General features: G+C 40.2%; 1 protein-coding gene across 1 annotated transcript in view; it reads right to left on the bottom strand.

Annotated features, from left to right (window-relative positions):
- The window catches only part of PTPRR (protein tyrosine phosphatase receptor type R), a 139,713-nt gene extending 123,055 nt beyond the window's left edge, over positions 1 to 16,658 (bottom strand). The window contains exons 1-2 of the mRNA XM_030959928.1: positions 16,508 to 16,658; positions 2,222 to 2,526 (exon numbers count right to left, since the gene is read on the bottom strand). Coding sequence (XP_030815788.1) covers positions 2,222 to 2,526; positions 16,508 to 16,571 — 369 coding nt within the window. The 5' untranslated portion in view covers positions 16,572 to 16,658. The remainder of the gene's footprint in view (positions 1 to 2,221; positions 2,527 to 16,507) is intronic.
- Positions 16,659 to 20,152: the final 3,494 nt, after the last annotated feature.

Here is a 20,152-nt window from a genome sequence, read left to right as displayed (position 1 = left end):
CATGCAATTCAAAACAAACCAGCTTCCCTTGGTAATTACATTAACATTACAGTCCACTTCAGGTGACATTCAAGAGGGAGAAACAGAATGTTGAAATACAGAAATCTGGAATGAGCAGGGCTGTGCTTGGATGATGGCAACCACTCTGCTGTGGGACAGCTGCCCTTTTAAAGAAGGCACCTTCAAAATTCTGACGGTGGGATTAGTCCAATGCACTGTCTGACTCACAGCACTTTGGCTTCAAACATATGCTTCCCCAAAGGCTTTTTCTGAAAGGATGACATTAGAAACAAACCAAAACCACTGTCCTTCAGCACATCCAGAGACAGCTGAAGAACCCAAGCAATAAACAGCTTTCATGTCATGATTAGCTCATGCTGTTATACCTCCCCTTAAAGCACATATGGTTCTCAGCCAGAACAGAAGGCTTCAGAGCAGCAGTTCCATCCTAGAAATGCCGTAGCAAAGCCTCAGACCAAAGTCACTTAATGAGAACTTAATACAGACTTAATGGACCTTTTTTTAATGTGAATTTATCTGCCAATAGAAAATCTGCCTCATTTAGCTTTTAATGCAGGCACAGAGCCAGTCAGCTAAAATCAGGGTAGCCCTAGAATATTTTGCAGGATACTTCCATTACTACTTGAGGACCATGGGTCTCCAAAACTGTGCAAAACACTAGTAAAACAACAATTCATAGGTAACAGTGTCATCTAATGAAAAAAAAAAAAGCAGGGCCGTGCCTATTCTGAGTTCCTTGCATCTAATAGAAAGATTTCACCTTGAGTAGAAGTGAAATAATGCTTGCACTGGAAAGAAGGGAGCAGGTACCTTCACTACAGAGTCGGACCTGCTGGCTTAGGCTAGCTTTGAGGATAGATATATCCAGTTGCTTGGCATCTCCTTCCCTTGATCAATACCATTCAGTATTGGGACTCTGCAGTTGGCCTGTCCCCAGTAAAGCAAGACTGACAGTCCCTTATTTTGCTCTGATATGGATACTTCCACACAGCTAGTCCACTAACAGTGCTAGCCATATAAACTCAGATGAGGAGGTCTTCTTTGTGTGGAATGCAACAAGTCCAGAGCACAGCTTTTTGAGCCTAGTTCCCTGACAGTACTTTTTATCTGCTACAACTAATAATGGGCAAATAAAACTACTACCATCTTTTTCTTTTACCCTGATTATTCTTTTCATTGTCACTACTCTATTGCACTTGGAGCATTCATGAGGGCAGATCTCCAGAGTATTATACAGGGAACTCACATGGGATTCTGAAACACTTGCTGTGCTAACATGCTCGTGTGTTCTGTGCTCTTTTTTCCTTGTTTGTAAAGTCCATTTTCTTTTAATCTCTAATCCCCCTCTGAAACGAGCAATTTACAGATTTCACTTTAATCTTTTTTAGTTCATTCTAATGAGTGCACAAGCCATTATAAGTGACTCCTCTTCCCTCCAGGAATCAAGGAGAGCTGCCCACGCAGGGGTTGAGGAAAGCAGTGTCTGTGCAGAACACATACAGACTGTACCGTGCACCCCACTAAGGACAGCTCTCCTGACAGCAGGCTGCTCCACTGGCCCGAAGGGTGAGGATGCAGCAGGGCAGCACCAGGATATGGTTAAACTGACATGCCCTTCACTGCAGGAGAGAGCACTGCCATCACCATCTTGAGAATGGGAAAGGTCACACACAGAGTTAACTGACACTGGAGGGTCCCCAATCCATATGTGCCAGAAGAAGTGCATACACCAACAGAAACAAAGTTCTTACTCTTTGCGAGAAACAGGATTTTTTTTTGAGGAACAGAAGTGAATGAAAACTTTATGTCGCCCTTTTAAAACCTCAGTGCTTCTGTAGAATTGTTCCCTGAAGTACATTTTCTTGTGACCTATGCAGAGTAAGTTTAAAGCCTATCCAGTAAAAACTGGATAAAACAGTGCAAACATCAGTCAAGACAAGAGGATCAACAGCATTTGAGGCAAAGGTAAGGTCTTTACCTACAGAGAGGCTATATTCTGCACTGGTCCACCAGATTGTTTGTTAATCAGAGTGCGATTATACGAACGCAAATTCCACCAAAGTGAAGAAATTCAAGACAAGAGGTCATTATTTAGATTTAGATGATCAGTCAGGCTACCCAAAGCTGCAATCTGTCTTTACTTAAATACAGGCATATTTATTCTAAAAAACCCCTCCAAAACCCATAAAAAGTCACTTACCACAATAATCACATTCGTTGTAGGAATGGGAAGATTCTCCACCTCCAAATCTTGACCAGTCATTGCTAAGAGATTGAGGGACGGGTCATAAACAGACCTGGGGAAGGCTGATTTAACAATTATTGCAGGGTGCAACTTGCTTATTTTAGTGTGGGAAGCAGAACGGAAATTTTGTTTGGAATCCTTATAGCTGTCTGTATCCAAACTTTTCTCCACACTCTCCACATGGTGATAAATAAACACAGGTTTTCCACTCTTTCGCTGATGAATTGCCAAAAAATGATCATTGTCTCCGGAAAAGCAGCCTGTGGAAAGAGAAGAGTAAGTTTAGAATGTCTCTCTTGGCTATTCTGTACATGACACTGGAAATTCAATGAGATCTTTGCGTTCTGAAAAATTTGGAAAAATATTTTTGGAATACAAGAATTCACTTAACATCTTACAGTGTGTTTTCTATAGCAATAGATTAACAGGACTACAGAGTCTATTAAGTATGTGAAGTGAACCACATTCTTAAGCTCATTCTCACAGGGCTTTAAAAATGTTATTTATATTTCCAGCCATGGGTACAGTTTAAAAAATTATATACATAGCAGAACACATGCTGAGCCAAGTTCAACTTCTGTATTGATACCAACTTCAATCACAAAACTTATGCAGTCAACCTACTGATGCATTTTATCCCACAGTAATATCAAAGATGAGAATAGCAGTGATCATCTGTTATAAATGGGAACTTGAGGAGAAAAGCTAAAGAACCTGATCAAAAAATCAGATTTAAAATTTGGATGAGTCCATAATCCCAATTCTACATTCCTTGCTCATCTGCTTTTATCAGGAGACCTTTTAGCCCCTTATGCCAACTCTTGTTATGACCCAAACTTCACTCAAGGATTGCCTGGCCAGCCAATGGAGCATCTGGCTGTCTGCAGAGGAGATACTGGTGCGTGGCCATACCTTGCATACCTTGGTGCTGGGCACAAAGAACTCTCTTAGATTAGGGAACTGGAGACAGGGGACTTAAGCATTGCTAACGAGGAGTTAGAGAGAGTTGGGCCTGTTCAGCCTTAAGAAGAGATGGCTGAGAGGAGACCTCATCAATGTCTATCAGTATCTGAAGGCAGGGTGTCAAGAGGAGGTTTCCAGACTCTTCTCAGTGGTGCCCAGCAATAGGAGAAGAGGCAATGGGTAGAAACTGAAGGACAGGAAGTTCCACCTGAATATGAGGAAGAACTTTACTGTGTGAGTGACTGAGCACTGGAAGAGATTGCCCAGAGAGGTCGTGAAGTGTCCCTCACTGGAGATACTCAAGAACAGTCTGGATGAAATCCTGTGCAAAGTGCTCTCAGACAACCCTGCCTGAGCAGGGAGGCTGGACCATATGATCCCACTGGTCCCTTCCAACCATATCCATTCTGTGATTCTGTCATTACATGGGTTTAACTAATTATGTGTTAGTAAAAAAAAGCTATCTTTTGAAGGACAAAATACTTCCTGATGATGCCTTTATAAGAGGAACTAAGACTAAATTTTTATTTGGTTTTCTCTTTTGTTTTCCTTTTTCATGGATGAAAAATAGTGAATCTTCAGTGCCTTTATGCGGAACAGAAAAGCTACAGTTGAGCTCCCAGTCTGGAAGGCAGTCTCTCTGACCAGAAAAACAGGCAAGGTTCAGCCGCCTCACAGATAAAAAGTAACTGAAGCTGCATTAGTCACCTCCAGAAAAAAAACTCTAAGAAACCCAGCGTGGTAGAAAAGGGACTTTGTGTTCTGAGAGAAGTGCACCCAGAGAGCTCACTCTGATCAGCCTGGAATTTCTTCTTCAGATGCTGCTGGACTTAATGGCAATGTTAAATTTGAAAGCTGATTTTTAGTTAAAAAAATATAAAATCAATCTTATTTAAATTCTCATAATGAGCTATGAAGACCAGCTTAGCACCAACAACATTTCAATTCAGGGTGAATAAGAAATCAATTTGTTCTATTCAAACTGATTTTTTCCTCTGATTTTTTTTGCTCCTGTAAGCAAATCAAAATAACCAGTCATTTGCACAGCTCTACCCAGTGCCCTTAGGAGGTTTCAGTGTAGGTAATTACATTCTGTTGACCTAATTTCCTCATGAAATTTCAGTCAGGGAAATCAAGGACAATACCTTATCTGTGCTATAGTATTGCTTTGCATCATTGAGAAATGCATTCGCTGGAATAAGTGGGTGCCTGTCAGTAGGCAGTGAAGCAATTTATACTATACATGAACAGAAAATCAATAGTAAAAAGGCAGAACACAGATCCTCCATTATAAAGTAAAATGCTAAATCTAAGTCTACTCTTTCAAATGGCTGAAACAAACACAATCTCCTAGATAACCACTGAGGTCACATGTTTTCAGCTCTTGTCAGGTTTTGATTACGAAGACATCTGAAAGCAGGACAAAAAAAAGAGAAGCTGCAGAGTATAGTCTTAAAGACAGCTGAGCTTCAAAACTTGTTAAACTTGCTGGGTTCTCATTAAGCTTTGTGGGTGTTGGCTTCATTGATAAAATCCTAAGGGCTGGTCTTAACTAGCAATTCAGAGAGTTGTGTCAGTGACAAAATAAAAAGGAAAAAAAAGGAAGCATCAGCACTTCTTATTGTCACCTACTTCTCACAGTCATCTCTTTGCGGTATTTATTTTCATGTCTCCTTCACAGAAAATCAGTATTTCAAAACTGATCATAGATAAGACAAAAGAATGTAACCACCAACACATTTGGTGAGTCTTCTTTGATTCCTTCAGTCCTGCTGTTTTGTTTCTGAGGGTATCAAACCAACTGTGATTCTCCTTGAATTCTTCGTATGGCATTTTCTACCCACTTCAGCATTCCAACTTTCCCTCTTATTTCATTATTTACACTGAATGAAGCAGAAAAAAATACAATTAACTACCAGCTTAAATTCTCCCCTGAATATTTTTGACTGAAAAAATAGTTAAAGGAACTACTGAAAAAGCACATTTGTCCTTGAATCTCAATACTTTTTAACAGCAGAATCACCATTTGCTTCTAAATCCCAGACTTGCTTCCATTCGAATGCTAAATACCACATCAGTAGCACCAGTCCCTGGTGCCAAACAAAGTCCATTGTAGTAGATTTTCAAGATGGACAATAAAATACATTTTTTAACCTGTAGTAATGAAAAATTAAAGTCTAATTACATAACAGTACACTTTATACCCACACAATATTTTTTTCATCAGCTAAGCATTCAGATGTTCAAATATGTTCCAAAAAAATTACCACACTGAATTTGTTTATCTGAGAAGTCCACATAGCCCCAGTATCTTAGGTAGGTTACAAGCATCCACAGTGCCCCATGTGAAAATCTTCACTGAACTTAGATGACTGCATATAAGGCCCTAACTACTACCAGACTTTGGCTCCCAGATTGCCATGGATGCCTCAGGTGACCCTCAGAAATGGCCACCCTTGATACCACAGGGGAACCTAAACCCCTAAACTTCCTCTCAATTTGATGAAGTGATAATATATTCCTTCTCAACCCTCCAGACTTCAGCTCCAAACACAAACAATTAGGCACCAACCAGACACTTGGAGAATTAAGTAGCTAGAAATACCAGTACTTCTGCTACATAACACCTTCAAATATTTCCACCCTCCAACCCTCGAGGGAGAGAAGACTGGGATTCCTATATCAAACTATGCACTTCTACAAAAAAAGAATATGCTTCTCTGCAGCCACCAGGGAAACTGTCGGAAACTATGAAGAACTGATTTTCGTGCCTTTTAAGCTTCAGATATTCCAACACACACAAAAATTCAGTAAATATGGTTTAGGAAAAGGTTCAAAAAATATAATTCCTAGAGCTTTCTCTTCAATAAGCTCAGCAAACTTTATCCACAATTATGTTCTGATATTCTCTTCACACTACCCTGTTTGAACTCTACTTCAGGATGTAGAGTTATTTATGACTCACTTGAAATATAGTGCTGCTATTATCTATTAACTATAATAATTTTATTCCTTCTCCTAAAATTGTCTCCCCTCAAGTGTTTTTACAAAGAATTATGGTTTATTCTGCCTCAGCACTGAGAACAGACTAGATGTTAGATTGTGATTCCATGCTATTTCTTCTATCCAAAAAAATGCTGAGTGTTCACCTATCTCTCAGCTAAATGTAGCTATCTTCATGTCAAAGGAAATTCTATTTCTTCCAAAGTGAAAAATAATCAATGGTTAATTTCAAACCCACATCAGAACTTCTCTGAGCAGCAGGTCTGTTTTGCTCCTAGAAAACAACCAGTCCTTTCTTCATGCAGATCACGTCAAGCAATAACCATTCCAGCTTCCTTTAGTAACAGAAGCTGCACTGTGATTCTCTAGTGATCTGAACTGCTCACTCCACCCTCCAGTTCTTCTGTCTGTACAATGTAGTGACTGGTCACCACTCTTTACTAGATTTCAGCTCCTGATGAATATTGCTATTTCTTTCTCTGCTCTTTACCTATAGGTTAACTTTTCCTTCCTTGCAGCTCCTCAATGCCGTTGCTTTCCCTCTAGATTTTTTTTTAACAAGAAAGCCTGTCTTGATCTTGCTTCCATGTTTATCCACTGTAAGTCCCTTCTTTAATTTAGCTGCTCTTGTACAACAGTATTCTCTTTCCAGATATTCTCAGATTTAGTTGCACTTCCAGTCCCTGGAGCTGTGCTTCTAGAACCTCTACCAAGTATAACAGTACATCTATTAAAGTGCAACAAGAAGCTCCAGGGTGATGTAGAATGCATACTTTCTAAATCTGAACATCTTCACTACTTGTACTAGTTCCAGTATTTCTATCATTGCCACCATTTGCCATCCTCCTGAATTGGACAGATCCCTATGAAATTCCCTGCTCTGCAGAATCCAGCTGCTCTGCTTAATAGTTCAAAATATGTGTTCACTTGATCTCTTTAGTTGTCTGCAGAAAAATACAAGATAAAACTATTTCTGTCATAAACTAAAAAGAGAAAAATAAATCTAATCCACAGAAGACTGATGGAGAATGGAACAGTAGAATTCCATATCAAATATATACATCATTACAGTATATGGACAGCACAAAATTTCCTCATGAAAACAGATGGGTAAATCACAGGAATGCTAGATAGCACATGCTTATGAGCCTGTCTCACTCTACAAAGTTGCATTATATATGCAGAAAGGAAAGCCTATAATAAATAGTAAATCTGATCTGCTGAATGCTGTGGACACTTTTGACTGTTCCAGTTGGCCTCTGCCTGATAGAGGAAAACCTAAGATTTCTTTAGACTGTCTTGACTCTCTAAATAGTTTAAGACAATTGACATTTTATCTCAAAGCAAGCTGTCAGAAAATTATTAGACTCCCAATTCCCAAATATCTTCACTTTTGCTAGAATAGATAGATAAAAAACTTCAAGATAGTCAAGATCCATTAATCAGCCAGTAACACAGCAGCATGGTTTTTATCTTCTTAAAATAAAAAAAATATCAGAGCTTTACAGATATTTTATCTCACATCCTTGTTAAGGAAATGATGACTTGACTCCCTACTCACCCCACTCTCAGTCAGACAAGTTTTCCTTGCCAGCTCAGCCCCAGGTTTCCCATAGCAGAGTCTCAGACCTCTGGGTCCTTTAAATAATTTTACCTTGATACAACAACACAAAAGCCACTCAAGCTGGGTGCCTCCCCCTTAACATCCACTACAGCCAGAAATCAGAAATTTATTTGACTGCAAAAGTCCCAGTGGGACATAACATAAACCTGATAGGGCCACAATAATGGTGTCTAAAGTAATGATGTGTGTCTGGAAAAACAACTCAAGGTAATTTCTTAAATCTTGTTATTTATCTTAATCCGAACAAATTTGGTTAAGTTATGCTCCTGAAAAAACACATTTTTCTATAATGAGATACATACTCTATATTTGCTACTTGTAAGCAGTGCAGCTACCCCAAACCCACTGACAAAAGTGCTGTGCTGTATCTGACTAGTAAATAAAATGCACAAATGTATATACATACCTAGTGCATATATTTTAAATGCACAATAGTACCTAATACTCACACTTAACACACTAGCACTATAATAACACTGAAGTCTTTTTATAGTAAAAAAAACTTGGTATATTACACAGCTTGAGGTTTCTATGCTAAAAGCTGGAAATTGAATAGAAAAAAGCATAAAATGCAGACTCATTTCATAAGGGAACAACATGCTGAAACTTGATGGATTGCTTTCGAAGATAAATTTAATTCAAATGCAATTTGAGTTACAGTACTTAAGGCTGTTGCCAAGTAATTTCTCATTTTCAGTAACAAAAATACTTACCAAATTTTGGTAATTAAATTTTGTACCCTGAGCTCCCCATGCTTTTTTCCTTTCTGTTTGGCTCACCACTGTGAAAGAAGCTCTTTGTCCCATACAAACTTCCTTCAAACCTATTAATTGGCCCCAGACTGGACAGGCTTGGCTTTATCATCTCTTGCACCATGGTTTATTACCTGTTGAGCAGCTATCCTAGTCACTGTGAGATGCAGGTTAATGTACTTATGCAGACCAATGAGCAATCCTCTCCAATAACACCAAAGTTCTCACAGCAGGGAGATTCATTCCCTGCCTCTTTTTAGAACATCAAAATGGAAATGGACTTCCATTCAGAGCAGAGTTTGCAGTTCTCTCTTGTCTATACAAGGGCCAAGGAGGTCTTGTCCCACAGAAAGGAGAAAAAAATGCTTAAATGCCAAAATGCTTATTAACATGCTGACCATTTATGAGCATGGCTCTAACCCTCAGGAGTTACAACAGCAATGATCCTAAGGGAAATGCCAACTTTTGGTAATTTGGTAATTCTAGACATAGCACAAACACTTCTGCAGGTCTAGAAGACTTCTGTCTGCTCTGGACTGTGAAAGTTGCCTCTTCTGGTGCGTGCAACAGGACCTTCCTTTGGCTTTGCCTTCAAAAGACACAAAATCTATTGCTTTATCCCTGTTTCATCTACATCACCAAGAGAAAAGGAAAAATGCAAACAAACCAACAAACATACTAAAAGGAGTCAACATATCTGGAGGAAAACATAAAGGTTTTAAATGATGTTGAAAGCAAAAATGAAAACAAAAGCTGTCTGGAGGCAATATGCTTTGCATCTGTACTGTCTAGCTAACAATATATCTTACTGTCAGCAAAATAGCACATCAATCAAATCTAAATCTCATCTGGATAAAGTCATGCACTTTTAGCCAAACATAAAGCTCATGCTGTTGAGCTTTAGCATGGTGCACCAAAAATTATTGCCAATAAAATGCAGTTAAAAACAGTAGCTGAAATACTACTTGTACATTAGCTGGGCAACAGAACATACTTTCATAAGCGCTTTTGTGAGGTACACCAGGGAAACCTGAAAAGGGAAAAATACAAATCCACTTGCTGCTTTGGTAATACATGAAGTTTTGAATTGACAAAAGAATTCTCTTAGGAAAGTACTTTCCATAAATAACAGAAGGACTTGCAGGCTGTGACTGTTGCCATCATTCAGAGACTCATGCCAAAACACAAGCCTTCACACCACTGCTTTGTCTTTAGCCAAAACCTGTTAGTGCAATACAAATGAAGCTATTCTTTAGTTAAAGTAGGCTGCTAGACCTAATGATCAGGCATGCTGCTGTTTGGCTTCTCACAGCCTCCTTTGGGTAGATTAATTCCTCCATTACTTTCAAAGTCTTGTTCATAAACAAAGATGAAGCACACCTTATAAACGTAAGTGAAGCCAAGAGTTTATAGTTAGCAAAGTGAAAATCTTAACAAACTAATTCAAGAACCGTTGTTAGTCTAGATCTAACTTTTATAGAAAAATAAGGAATAGAGAAAAAGTTATAATTACAGGAACACTATAATTAAATTGTCTATCCCTTTCCCTGGTATTACTCTAACTCCATGCTTCTCTGGGTCCTCAGATCAATTGTTTCCCACCGGCGTTAGTGATGGGCACTGTTATGAGGAGTTGTCAGCACCTGGAGTCCTTCATCAGGAGTGATATGATGTTAATGCTGATGGATTTTTCTTCCTTCTCTCTTCTTCCTTCCTCTTAGGAAGCTACATATACCTGTGTTTTCTGATATGCATTTATGCTTCCTCTTTCTTCAGTTCGTCTTCAGTTGGTCTGCAGCTCCAGGTTATATTTGAACTTACTATAAACGGCGCCACATATGTATGTTAGATACAATCTCTTTGTTCTCTTCATTAATGCCTAAAAACAGTTTCTCAAGCTCCAGGTCTGCATTTTTACCTTTTACTGAGCTTTTTCTAGCATGGAGTCTTCAGTGCCAAGATTGTGCCCCATCTCTTATCATCCCAGACCCACACTCCTCTAATGAAACAACCTGTGCCTCCACTCTTCAAGCTTCTGCTGTTCTACCAAGCCTTTGTTACTGCTCCTGTGTATAATATAATTGTACCACACACACAAAAAAAATAGATTAGAACAGATATAAATGCTTGCTTAAGTAGAAAACCTGCTGCCAGAGCTAACCCAAGCAAAACAGGCAGGTCAAGGAAAGTTGGACAGGCAGGTGTCCCAAACGAGCATGCTTGAGATTGATCAAAAAATCACCAGCAAAGGTATGAGCAAAAGTCAGATTTAATATTAAATATATCAAATCCTAATCATGAGGCCTTGCAAAATCAGGACAAAACTTACAGATTTGCTACTAGCAATGGCTACATCCCATTACAGAACTACTAGGTCACATGCCTACATAGGAAGGGCTCTGTGCTTTCCTAGCTAGGTCCAGTAACCAAAGGCCAGGCCTTTTCCAGCAGAGGAACAGTACCCATGATAAGTCAAAATTCAGAGCAAATAAAGTACACCAGAGCTAAGCAAGAACAGGATAGGACAATTGTAAACATTCCGAAAAATACTTTGGTTTGCCCGTAAAAACAATGTTCAGAACTTTTGACCAAAAATTTCAGACAAAATCAAGTAGTACAAAATGCATGAATCCATGTGAGGAGAAATATAAATTATTATGTGTTTGTTTGTAGCTGTGAGAGCAAGGAAGGGCACTCACACATGCATGTGTGATGAGGGTGGGAGTACACGCAAGAAAGAGAGGGAGGGAGGGAGAGAGATGATTGCAAGGATTTTTTTCCCTTTCTAATAAGCAATCTGCTGAAAATAGAAACAACTGGAAATTTATTTTTGCTAAATTTGTTCTTTTCTGTAGGAAAAAAAATGCCCTGGCCAAAAATATCCACAGCTCCAGTGAATCAGGATTAAGCATATGAGCGGTATCTTTTTTCAAAAAGACACTTTGCATCTCATTTCATGGGCCTGTTGCCTGATACATTAATACTGAAACTAGATACCATAGAGCATTGATTTCACTAGGTCTACTCATGTGAATTAAGAGATGAGCTAGTGGTCCCAAAGGCACTTAAGTATTCTACCATACTTATGCCTTGGCACTAATGTACCACATAGGCTCTTGTCAGATTCTTTTTTTCCAGAAGGTGCAAGAAACTGATGCAATAATTTTCTAATTTTGTGATTTCTGTCATTTTTCCAATGAAGGTTGCAGATAAATTGTGCTCTGCATAAGATGGATGTAAATACATAGTATTTCAAGAAAATAAATTGTATTTCCATGGAAATCTATAGCTGTTGTGAAGAAAAGTCAACTCCAGTCTTAAAGTTTTGGCTTTCTTTTATAGCAGTATTGTTCTAAAAAATCCCACTGAGGGTTTCTGAGCAGATCTTATTAACTTCTCCAAGTATTTATTCTGAAGCCATGCTGAAAATCCTACAGCACAATGACAGTGCTTTATGGAGTAAGAGCCGTATGCTTCCATTCCATAATTCCCCACAGCAATCATTGTAATACCCCTGTGGGTATTACAATGGGGGGCCTGCCACCAAATAGAGCCACAAAGTTACATCATTAGCCTCCTTCTAGAGAGACAGTCCCCCAAGAGCCTAATTCATGGACTTTCAGCAACTCTCCTACTTTGCTCTCCAGAGAAGCTCAAACCAGCCTTCACTGTCTAAGATGTTTTAGTCTTTATAATACAACAAATGGAATTAGTCAGATTCCAAGACCACAAACTTCGATAATTTCCTAATGGATGTACTGAACATAAATCTCTCATGGAAGATGATGCCTTTTAAAATTATGAATAGCAAGAATTTCCACATGTAAAAATATGATGAGCCTCTTTTCCAACTAAATACTTCCTCAAAAATATGAAGTCGGATAATGAATTATAAAACTGTTTTTCCCCCAACAGAATCTTTGAAGAGACAGATGACTACCCTCTGATTATCCATGAGTCCTACTAATAAAAGACAGAAAAGACTCTTCTAGTAAAAACACCCACTCATGGCCAGCAATGTGTTTTTAAAGAAGGCAATTATAAGAACCAGCTTAATTTAGATTATGTTAGTGTAATGAAGCAGCACCCTTATTCATTTTTTAAATCAATAGCTCCTTCACTTTCACTGTAAATGTATTTGGAACCTAGAATTATTCATTCATTAGTATGAGATTACTGAAATGGATCTGATGGCAAATGCATTTTGCGCAGATCTCACCTCAACCCTAAAAGTACAGTCTCCAGATTCTTTTACTTTTGTTCAGAGCTTGTGCATTTTATAGAAAATAGGCTTGCCCAACACCTAAGTAGAAACTGCAGTGCACTCAATCAATTTCCAACCATGACAATATCATACAGTGCATGTTCGACCAGGAAAGCTGAACTCAGCAAAACTTAAGTAAGGACACCCTGTGAGCTGTGTGAGAACCAGTCTAGCATATTTATAACATACATTTCTACCTAGCAAATTCTACCCAAAGGAGCGTTAGTTTGTGATCAAAAACTTCAGTTTTGATATAAGCAATCTTCCTGTTACTACAGCATTGCCCCAAAAAGATAAACTGTGATTCCTCTGAGGGGCTGGAAGAACGGATCCATCAAGAGGTGGAGACAAGGATCTACACACTTCCTGTCTAACAAGGCCAGCAGGAAAGTATTGGTTCATATTGATTAAAGGCTGTCAATGCATGTCTTCACGGATGGAGAGAATAATAAAATGAGGTAATAGAAGCTCTTAGCAAGACAGTGTAAGGCCTTTCTCAAAAAACCATGACATAGATGACCTGAGCAAATAATCAGTTGTTAACGTTTTGCTTTTGCGGCACCAGGATTTGTTTATCCTAAAAGTAAAAATTCTGCAAAAATGCTTTCTTCAAGAGAAGTTTTTAATGCAAGGCAGGCGATGCGTTGAGACCATGATTGTTAAGTTTTGGAGTACCAACCAGTCAGGTTGGTTTTCCTACTCTATTTCACAGAATCACAAATCTCCAGTAACTGAATACATATATTTTAATTTCATTTTTAAAATTTGCTAAAAAAGAAAATTAGGTGAAAGAGGTAATTAATTAAGTAATGTGCATGACTCAAATGGCTCTCTAATTACAAGTTAGTCTAATGCATCACTTTGTGTTTTTCCTACTATCTGCCATTCTTTAACAAGGAGACAGTGCCTCCTAGTCACCTGGGGATACACTAGGTTTTTATTGCAAGAACATGTGTATTAGATCATACATACTAAAAGAGAGTATAACCTACGCTGCTGTGCATTCTTTCATGCAATGCATAATGTAAGTGGAAAGTTCATGCTGACCTGTAATCACTCACTACAAATTTAGGTCTTCCTGCAACAGCAAGCTCTATATAGGTTGATTACTTCACCTGCTGCACTCAGCAGAAGGGCCTAATTCTGTTTTCAGAGATGCACACACAAGTGTGTTCTTTTAGGTAGCAATGTATGCATATACCAACAACACAATCATATTTCATTTTCTGATAACATGACTGTCATGCTATATTGGAATCAGTATCTAAGTCAGCGCAGTAAAATGGTACCTTACTGAGCACATGAAAATCTCTGATCACATTTTTGACAAGAACATTCCATTTTATTGTAGAAAATTTTACTACAACAGTAGTAGAATTGTAGTTTCTACTTTCTACAAAAGGAAACTGGATTCGCTATATGAGCTCTACTTAAAGACATTAACTCTTTTTGCTGTATATTAGCTGAAATAAATGTAGACTTATGTTTTCTCTAAAATCTATTACCACCAACTGATATCAAGAGAGATTTTCCTAATACCTACTGATGGTGTCTTAAGCATTCTGCAGAAATATGTCTCATAGAAATTCAGCTTCAGAACAAAAAGCCAAGCAGTTTCCAACACATTACAGAAAAATTGACATTTGGGATATAATTTGTGACATAGCAAGCAGAATGCATCTTGTGATTTCACATGAACCAAAGCTTCAAAATCACCGTAAATAATTCAAAGGTCTAGGCTATACATAAAAGATGTCCATAGTAGTAGCCTGTGTAAGACCAAATTTTCTACTTGTATCAGATGAAACAGAGATATCTTAGGATGTTAAGCTTCCTTTGTTATTTTACTGTTGTGACATCTTCAATGACTTCCAACAAGAGCAAGTTGTATGCAGCCCTGCCTCAGAGGAAGCACGGCTCTTGTGCTCAGCGCGAACCATGCCCAACCACGCAAAGGTTGAATTCAGCTCCTGTACATTCTCCCCCTTGTCTTCTCTGAAATGATTGTTTTCCATGATTATTCAGGCAAAACAGTAGCACCATATAAACATCTATTTTCCTCTCTTTTTTTTATGATTAGAGACGTTTGCATAATAAAGACAAGATCTCTTTGCAAGAATTCCCAGTAACTTAATAGAACAAGCAGAACTTAGTAAGGAAAGTGAACAGCTTACTGGCAGAATATATACCCAGTTTCCATTAGCAGGATAGAAAAATGAAGCACAACAAAACTAATGTAAATTCCACTGTTAGTAGAGGATATACTGAGATTAGATGGCATGTTATGTCAAATAGAGGCTGTACTCTAATTTTGTACAGATGGTAAATTTAATACATGTAGTAAAAGAACAATTTAAAAGCAGCTTAAGGCTTTTATTAAAACAGCTCATGAAATGCTCCCATCTTTCAGTCAATAATCTCTTGCACATATGAATATAAGCCAAAACAGCATGAGCATCCTAACTATAGATTTACAGGAAAGAGGCTCCATAAATTTTATGAAGTGTAGCCTAATATTACAGGGTAATAAAATACCAATAACTGAGATAAAATTATTTCTCCTGACAACTGTAAAAAAAAAAGCAGTAAAGCAGTTATTTTCATAATAGATCTTATTTGGGATGTTCATACAGCTCTTCTATATTAAGAGACACGAAGTTCAATTGTTCCTTTCAATGATTCTGCAGTAAGACAACACAAATTTGTTGCAGCTTAAAAATCTTTCCTAAAAACAACATAAAAACAACATTCCCAGGACCGAAAGAATCAGCACCTGCACGTTTAACTGTAGTTCCTAATTAAACTTAATGGAACTTGCAAGTATTTACTACTTCAGAAGTGGCTAAGCTTGTCATAAATGACAAAACAAAGAAACTCTTCAACTTTACTAATTGAGAACTTAATTCAATTATACAGTTACCCCAGATTTTATTTCCTTCCTTAGATAATACAATACATGCTGAAGTCTGCACAGTATAAACGGAGGCTCTGAATGATGAGCAGTTTTTCACAGCTTAAAGGAAGCCTGAGATTTACGCCAGAAATATAAGCTCTGACTACTGGAACGAAACTGGCAGTGGAACTTCACGTACATACTAGGGCGCTCATCGCTCACTGCATTTCTGAATGAGACACACGTTTTGCCAGCAAAGCAGAGAGAGGATTTATTAGCATCGCTAACAGCCGAAACGCCTGCTGCTGTCGCAGCTGAAATTTCCCTTTCTAAAACCACTGCTGCCACGAGCACATACAAGTAGCGACGCCTCCTCACCAGTATCTAAAAATAAATAAATAAATAAAATAAGAAGGCGGAATACAGGGAGTCCCGATTTTCCCTCGCTGCCGTAGCCCCCGGCCAGGTCGTCGCGATCCGGGGCCGAAGCGCGGCCACTCCGCGGGGCGCGCAGCGCGGCGCTCGCCCGCCCGCCCGGGGCCGCCGCTGTCCGTGGTGCTGACGGGCGCTCCCGCCGCCTCCGGGGCTGGCGGGCTCCGGACCCGAGCGGCCGCCGCCGGACCCGGGCAGCCACCGCCTCCCGCCTCCCGCCTCCCGCCCAACAGGTGCGCCGCCGGGCGCAAGCGGGTCCCCACCGCCGTCCCGCCCGCCCCGCCGTCCGGCCGCGGCCGCCCCCGCTCACCTGCGGCGCGGAGGTGGAGCAGGAGGCAGAGCGCCCGGAGGCAGGCTGCCGCCCGCCGCGGCATGGTGCGAGCCGAGGGCAGCCGAGCGGGTGGAGCCGCGGGGAGCCGCGGGGAGCCGAGGGGAGCCGAGGGCAGCCGGGCAGCGCCGCCACACCGCGTCCCGCTCCCCCCGCCCCCGGCAGTGAGCATGCCTGGGAGCGCGCTGCGCATGCGCAACGCCGCGCGGGCGCGCGGGCGGGCGGCCGCCCTCACCTGCCTCCCCTCTTGCTGCGGGGTGAGGCGGGGGGCAGCCCCGGCGGCGGCTGACAGCGGGAGATCGGGGCGCGCAGTAGCCGCGGGGAACCGCAATAGGAAAGGCAAAAAGAGAGATCTCCGTTCCAGTGGCATGTTCGGGGAGGAGGCGAGAATGGGGGGTGGGGGGTGGTTTCCTCTTGGATTTCCAGCTGGAGCAGCATTCGGGGCTCCTGCTGCGGCGGCACGGTGGAGATTGCATCTCCCCAATCTTGCAGCGCCGAGGAGGCGATCTCAGGAATTTGGGCATGTCTGGGAGGACTTCGACGATGTGTAGGTTTATGCTTGAGGTACAGGTAATCCTCCTCTTCAGTGTGTTGTGAAACACGTGTTGTAAAATAAGCAGTTTGCAAAAACTGCATTGTGAAAAATCACGGCTGATACATAAATAAAGGAAGAACCACTGAACTCCAGGCAGTGGTTCAGACCAGGCTGATGCAACACCTCCTCAAGAGGCACTTAGTGAATTTGATTACACGGGTATCAGAGCACAATGCAAAGAGGCCAAATATGAAGCAGTCCTGTAACAAGGTAATTTTCTAAAGTTGAGTTAATTGGTCAAAAAGATTTTCTAGAGAGCAACCATGAGAGCTAGTGGCAGATGTGTCACCCAGCAAAGTGATCCATCTCCAGGAGCCTGTTACTGGGCATGGCAGGCAATGTACAGGCATGGTCAGGTCTGCAACTGAAGTGATGTGCCCCGAGTGAAAAATAGCAAAGGAAATTGACAGAGCTTGCTTGGCTCTAACTGGCTTTGAATGAGCCTTTCTGCAGAAATTTTCTTCATACAGAGATGGGAAGAGCTGTGCAGGCCCTGATATCTAGATGGAATTGCAAGTGTGACTGTACATATGCAAACGAGCTTCCTTTGCCAACCCCCGCACGGCTGTTCACGAACGTATAGGCAGTCAGGTCGTTGGCTTGACAGCAATGTAAGTGAGAAAAGGCTTGGGTTGGAAGACAGCACTCAGCCATGAGCCAGAAACGGGGAATTAATATGATCAAGGGGATTTTTGAACAAGGAGTGGTATTTTAGCCCTGTCATTTCAGTCATATCTTTTGTAAGTGTTGTGCCTCAGATGTCCTGCTAAGCCATGAGATTTCTGCTGCTTCCTCTGCTGTGATGATAATTTGCTGTGGGTATATACAAATTACGGCACATCCTGTTCCACTTTAATCCTTTTAGTCCTGACTAGTTGAAGTGAAAGCTAAAAGAAGTGAAAGAAGTAAGTCTTGTCTGTATGGTGCATCACACTTGTGCCCCTACAACTCCAGTTCCTACATGCCCCAGCCTCAGAGTTACACCTTGTACAATACCAAATACAATTTAGCCAACTCCCAGGAAGAGATTAAAGAAAAATTTACTTTCAGCCCTCTGATGTTTTGATTTTTTTTGTCCACAACTCCTCACCCTTGTGTGTTCCAGGTAAGGATTTAGGGTCAAATATGTCAAGAGGATAACTTCACTGAAGCTAATGGTATTGATTTGTCCCCATGTGGTTACAGATGAGGCAGCTGTGGTTTCATGTGATTGAGTGCTGTAGCAATATCTACTCACCTCACTTGCAGAGCCCTAAGGCACAAAGACCAGATGACTCACCACTACCCTGTTAAGGAAATTATTTTCCACTGGGGAAATGTCTTAAGATACTGTTTTGAGCCCACATCCAAGAAAACATTTAAACTCCATAAACATAAAACATCCAACCCATGCATAAGCTGAATTCAGTGGGAAGCTAAGATTAGACTAAATAATTTTCTGAATTTTGTATCAATGCATCCTTTTTAAAAGACAGTCTTGTCAATGCAAAATGGAAGCATTGCTATGGAGTGGGAAGTTGTTACACAGAAAGCAAACTAAAACATGTTGCATCAGTTTGAATTCTCTAGCTTCACTGGTTTTTAAATTTATTTCCACATGTAGAACACTATATTAACAGAGTGGAGATCATTAGTGAATGGCTTAGTTAAAGTGTATTAAGTGTAGAGCTGAATTAAATGTTCAGCTGAATATTACCAATAATTCTAAATGAGATAAATGCTGTGGGATATGGCCAATTCTTTCCAATATTTTTTCCATAGTACCTTCATCTCTGATATGACACGTTGAACATGCTGCTGAGAAGTCACACTTGGTGTTGGTTACAATTAAAAGAGACTGGTCTAAGTGTTAGAATTCTTGCTGATTTCCTCCTGTCACATTGACTAGACCATCTTCCTTGTCCGGGAGTCATTTTGCACTAGGTTTTCATTGACAAATTGCTTTAAGAGGAAGCTGAAACAGTGAAAGCCAAATTCAAAACTGATCTTTAGTTTAAGAAGCAGCAATACACAGATTATCAAGCAGGGAATATATCTGAAGGAGAAAGAATAATTTGTCTGACGTGAATAATAAGGATCCTCATATCTCTTGTCCCTTGACAAGCTCCAGCAAAAAAACTGAAGCAGTGTTTTTTAATAAATGAAAACAGGTTGTAGAAGGAGGAGGAGGGGTGAAGAGGAGGTTATATATGTAGATCAAAGCATTCTTTTGAGATATTAATTCAAATCAGAAAAATAAGTACTTTTTGGTGAGTGCATGTGTGAATATACAGCAGTCTCAGCAGAGGAAAGCTCATGGCGTGTACAATTAGGTCTCACACTAAATGATGTTGCCAGGATGGAAAGAAGGCTTCTTTTACACAGTGCAAGAAGGTAACTGCTACAGGAAATGTGTCAGGGAATAGCATGTGTCCTGGGAGATTGCCAGTGGGCAAAGTCCTAATTGCACTGATGCAAATGTATCATATTCCCTAATGAGTACTGACAATATAGGATTACAGCCTTCTAAAGTGGTCTGAGACCCTCCAGTGTATTTTTGGCATAATCTCTAATATAGACATGCAAAATTGACACTGTCTCAGCTGCGAGTAGAAAAACTTGGATAGCAAGGAGGAGGGGGAAAGAGAGGATGCAAGGATATTTTAGTCTCTGAGCCACTAGTTTGTGACTATGTGTGTAGAACTGAAACTTCAAGACCACTATTCAGAATTTTGCAAGACCATATAATAATTTTTATATAAATTCTTAAAAATTTTTACTTAAGATGTTGACTATAGCTCAGATGGAAACAATTCAGTCCTGTTTGGTGGGGCTGTTGGGAAAGAATCAAATGGATTCAGCCATACCTGACTAAAATCTGCCTGTTAAAGACACAAGGCAGACAACTCTTAATCTGCAGCATGAGCAGCTAAGTACTAAATGAGACCATTAAGGGGCTGGTATAGTCCTAACCAGTACTGAGTATCTAACAAATACATGAGTACTTGCAAATGGATTTAGCCATCGCTCAATGTCCAGGTCCATTCAAAGCA

Source organism: Camarhynchus parvulus, chromosome 1A (assembly GCF_901933205.1).
Source record: "Camarhynchus parvulus chromosome 1A, STF_HiC, whole genome shotgun sequence".
Lineage (NCBI taxonomy): Eukaryota > Metazoa > Chordata > Aves > Passeriformes > Thraupidae > Camarhynchus > Camarhynchus parvulus.
Note: the sequence above shows the minus strand (reverse complement) of the source record. Positions and strands in the feature narration are given on the sequence as shown.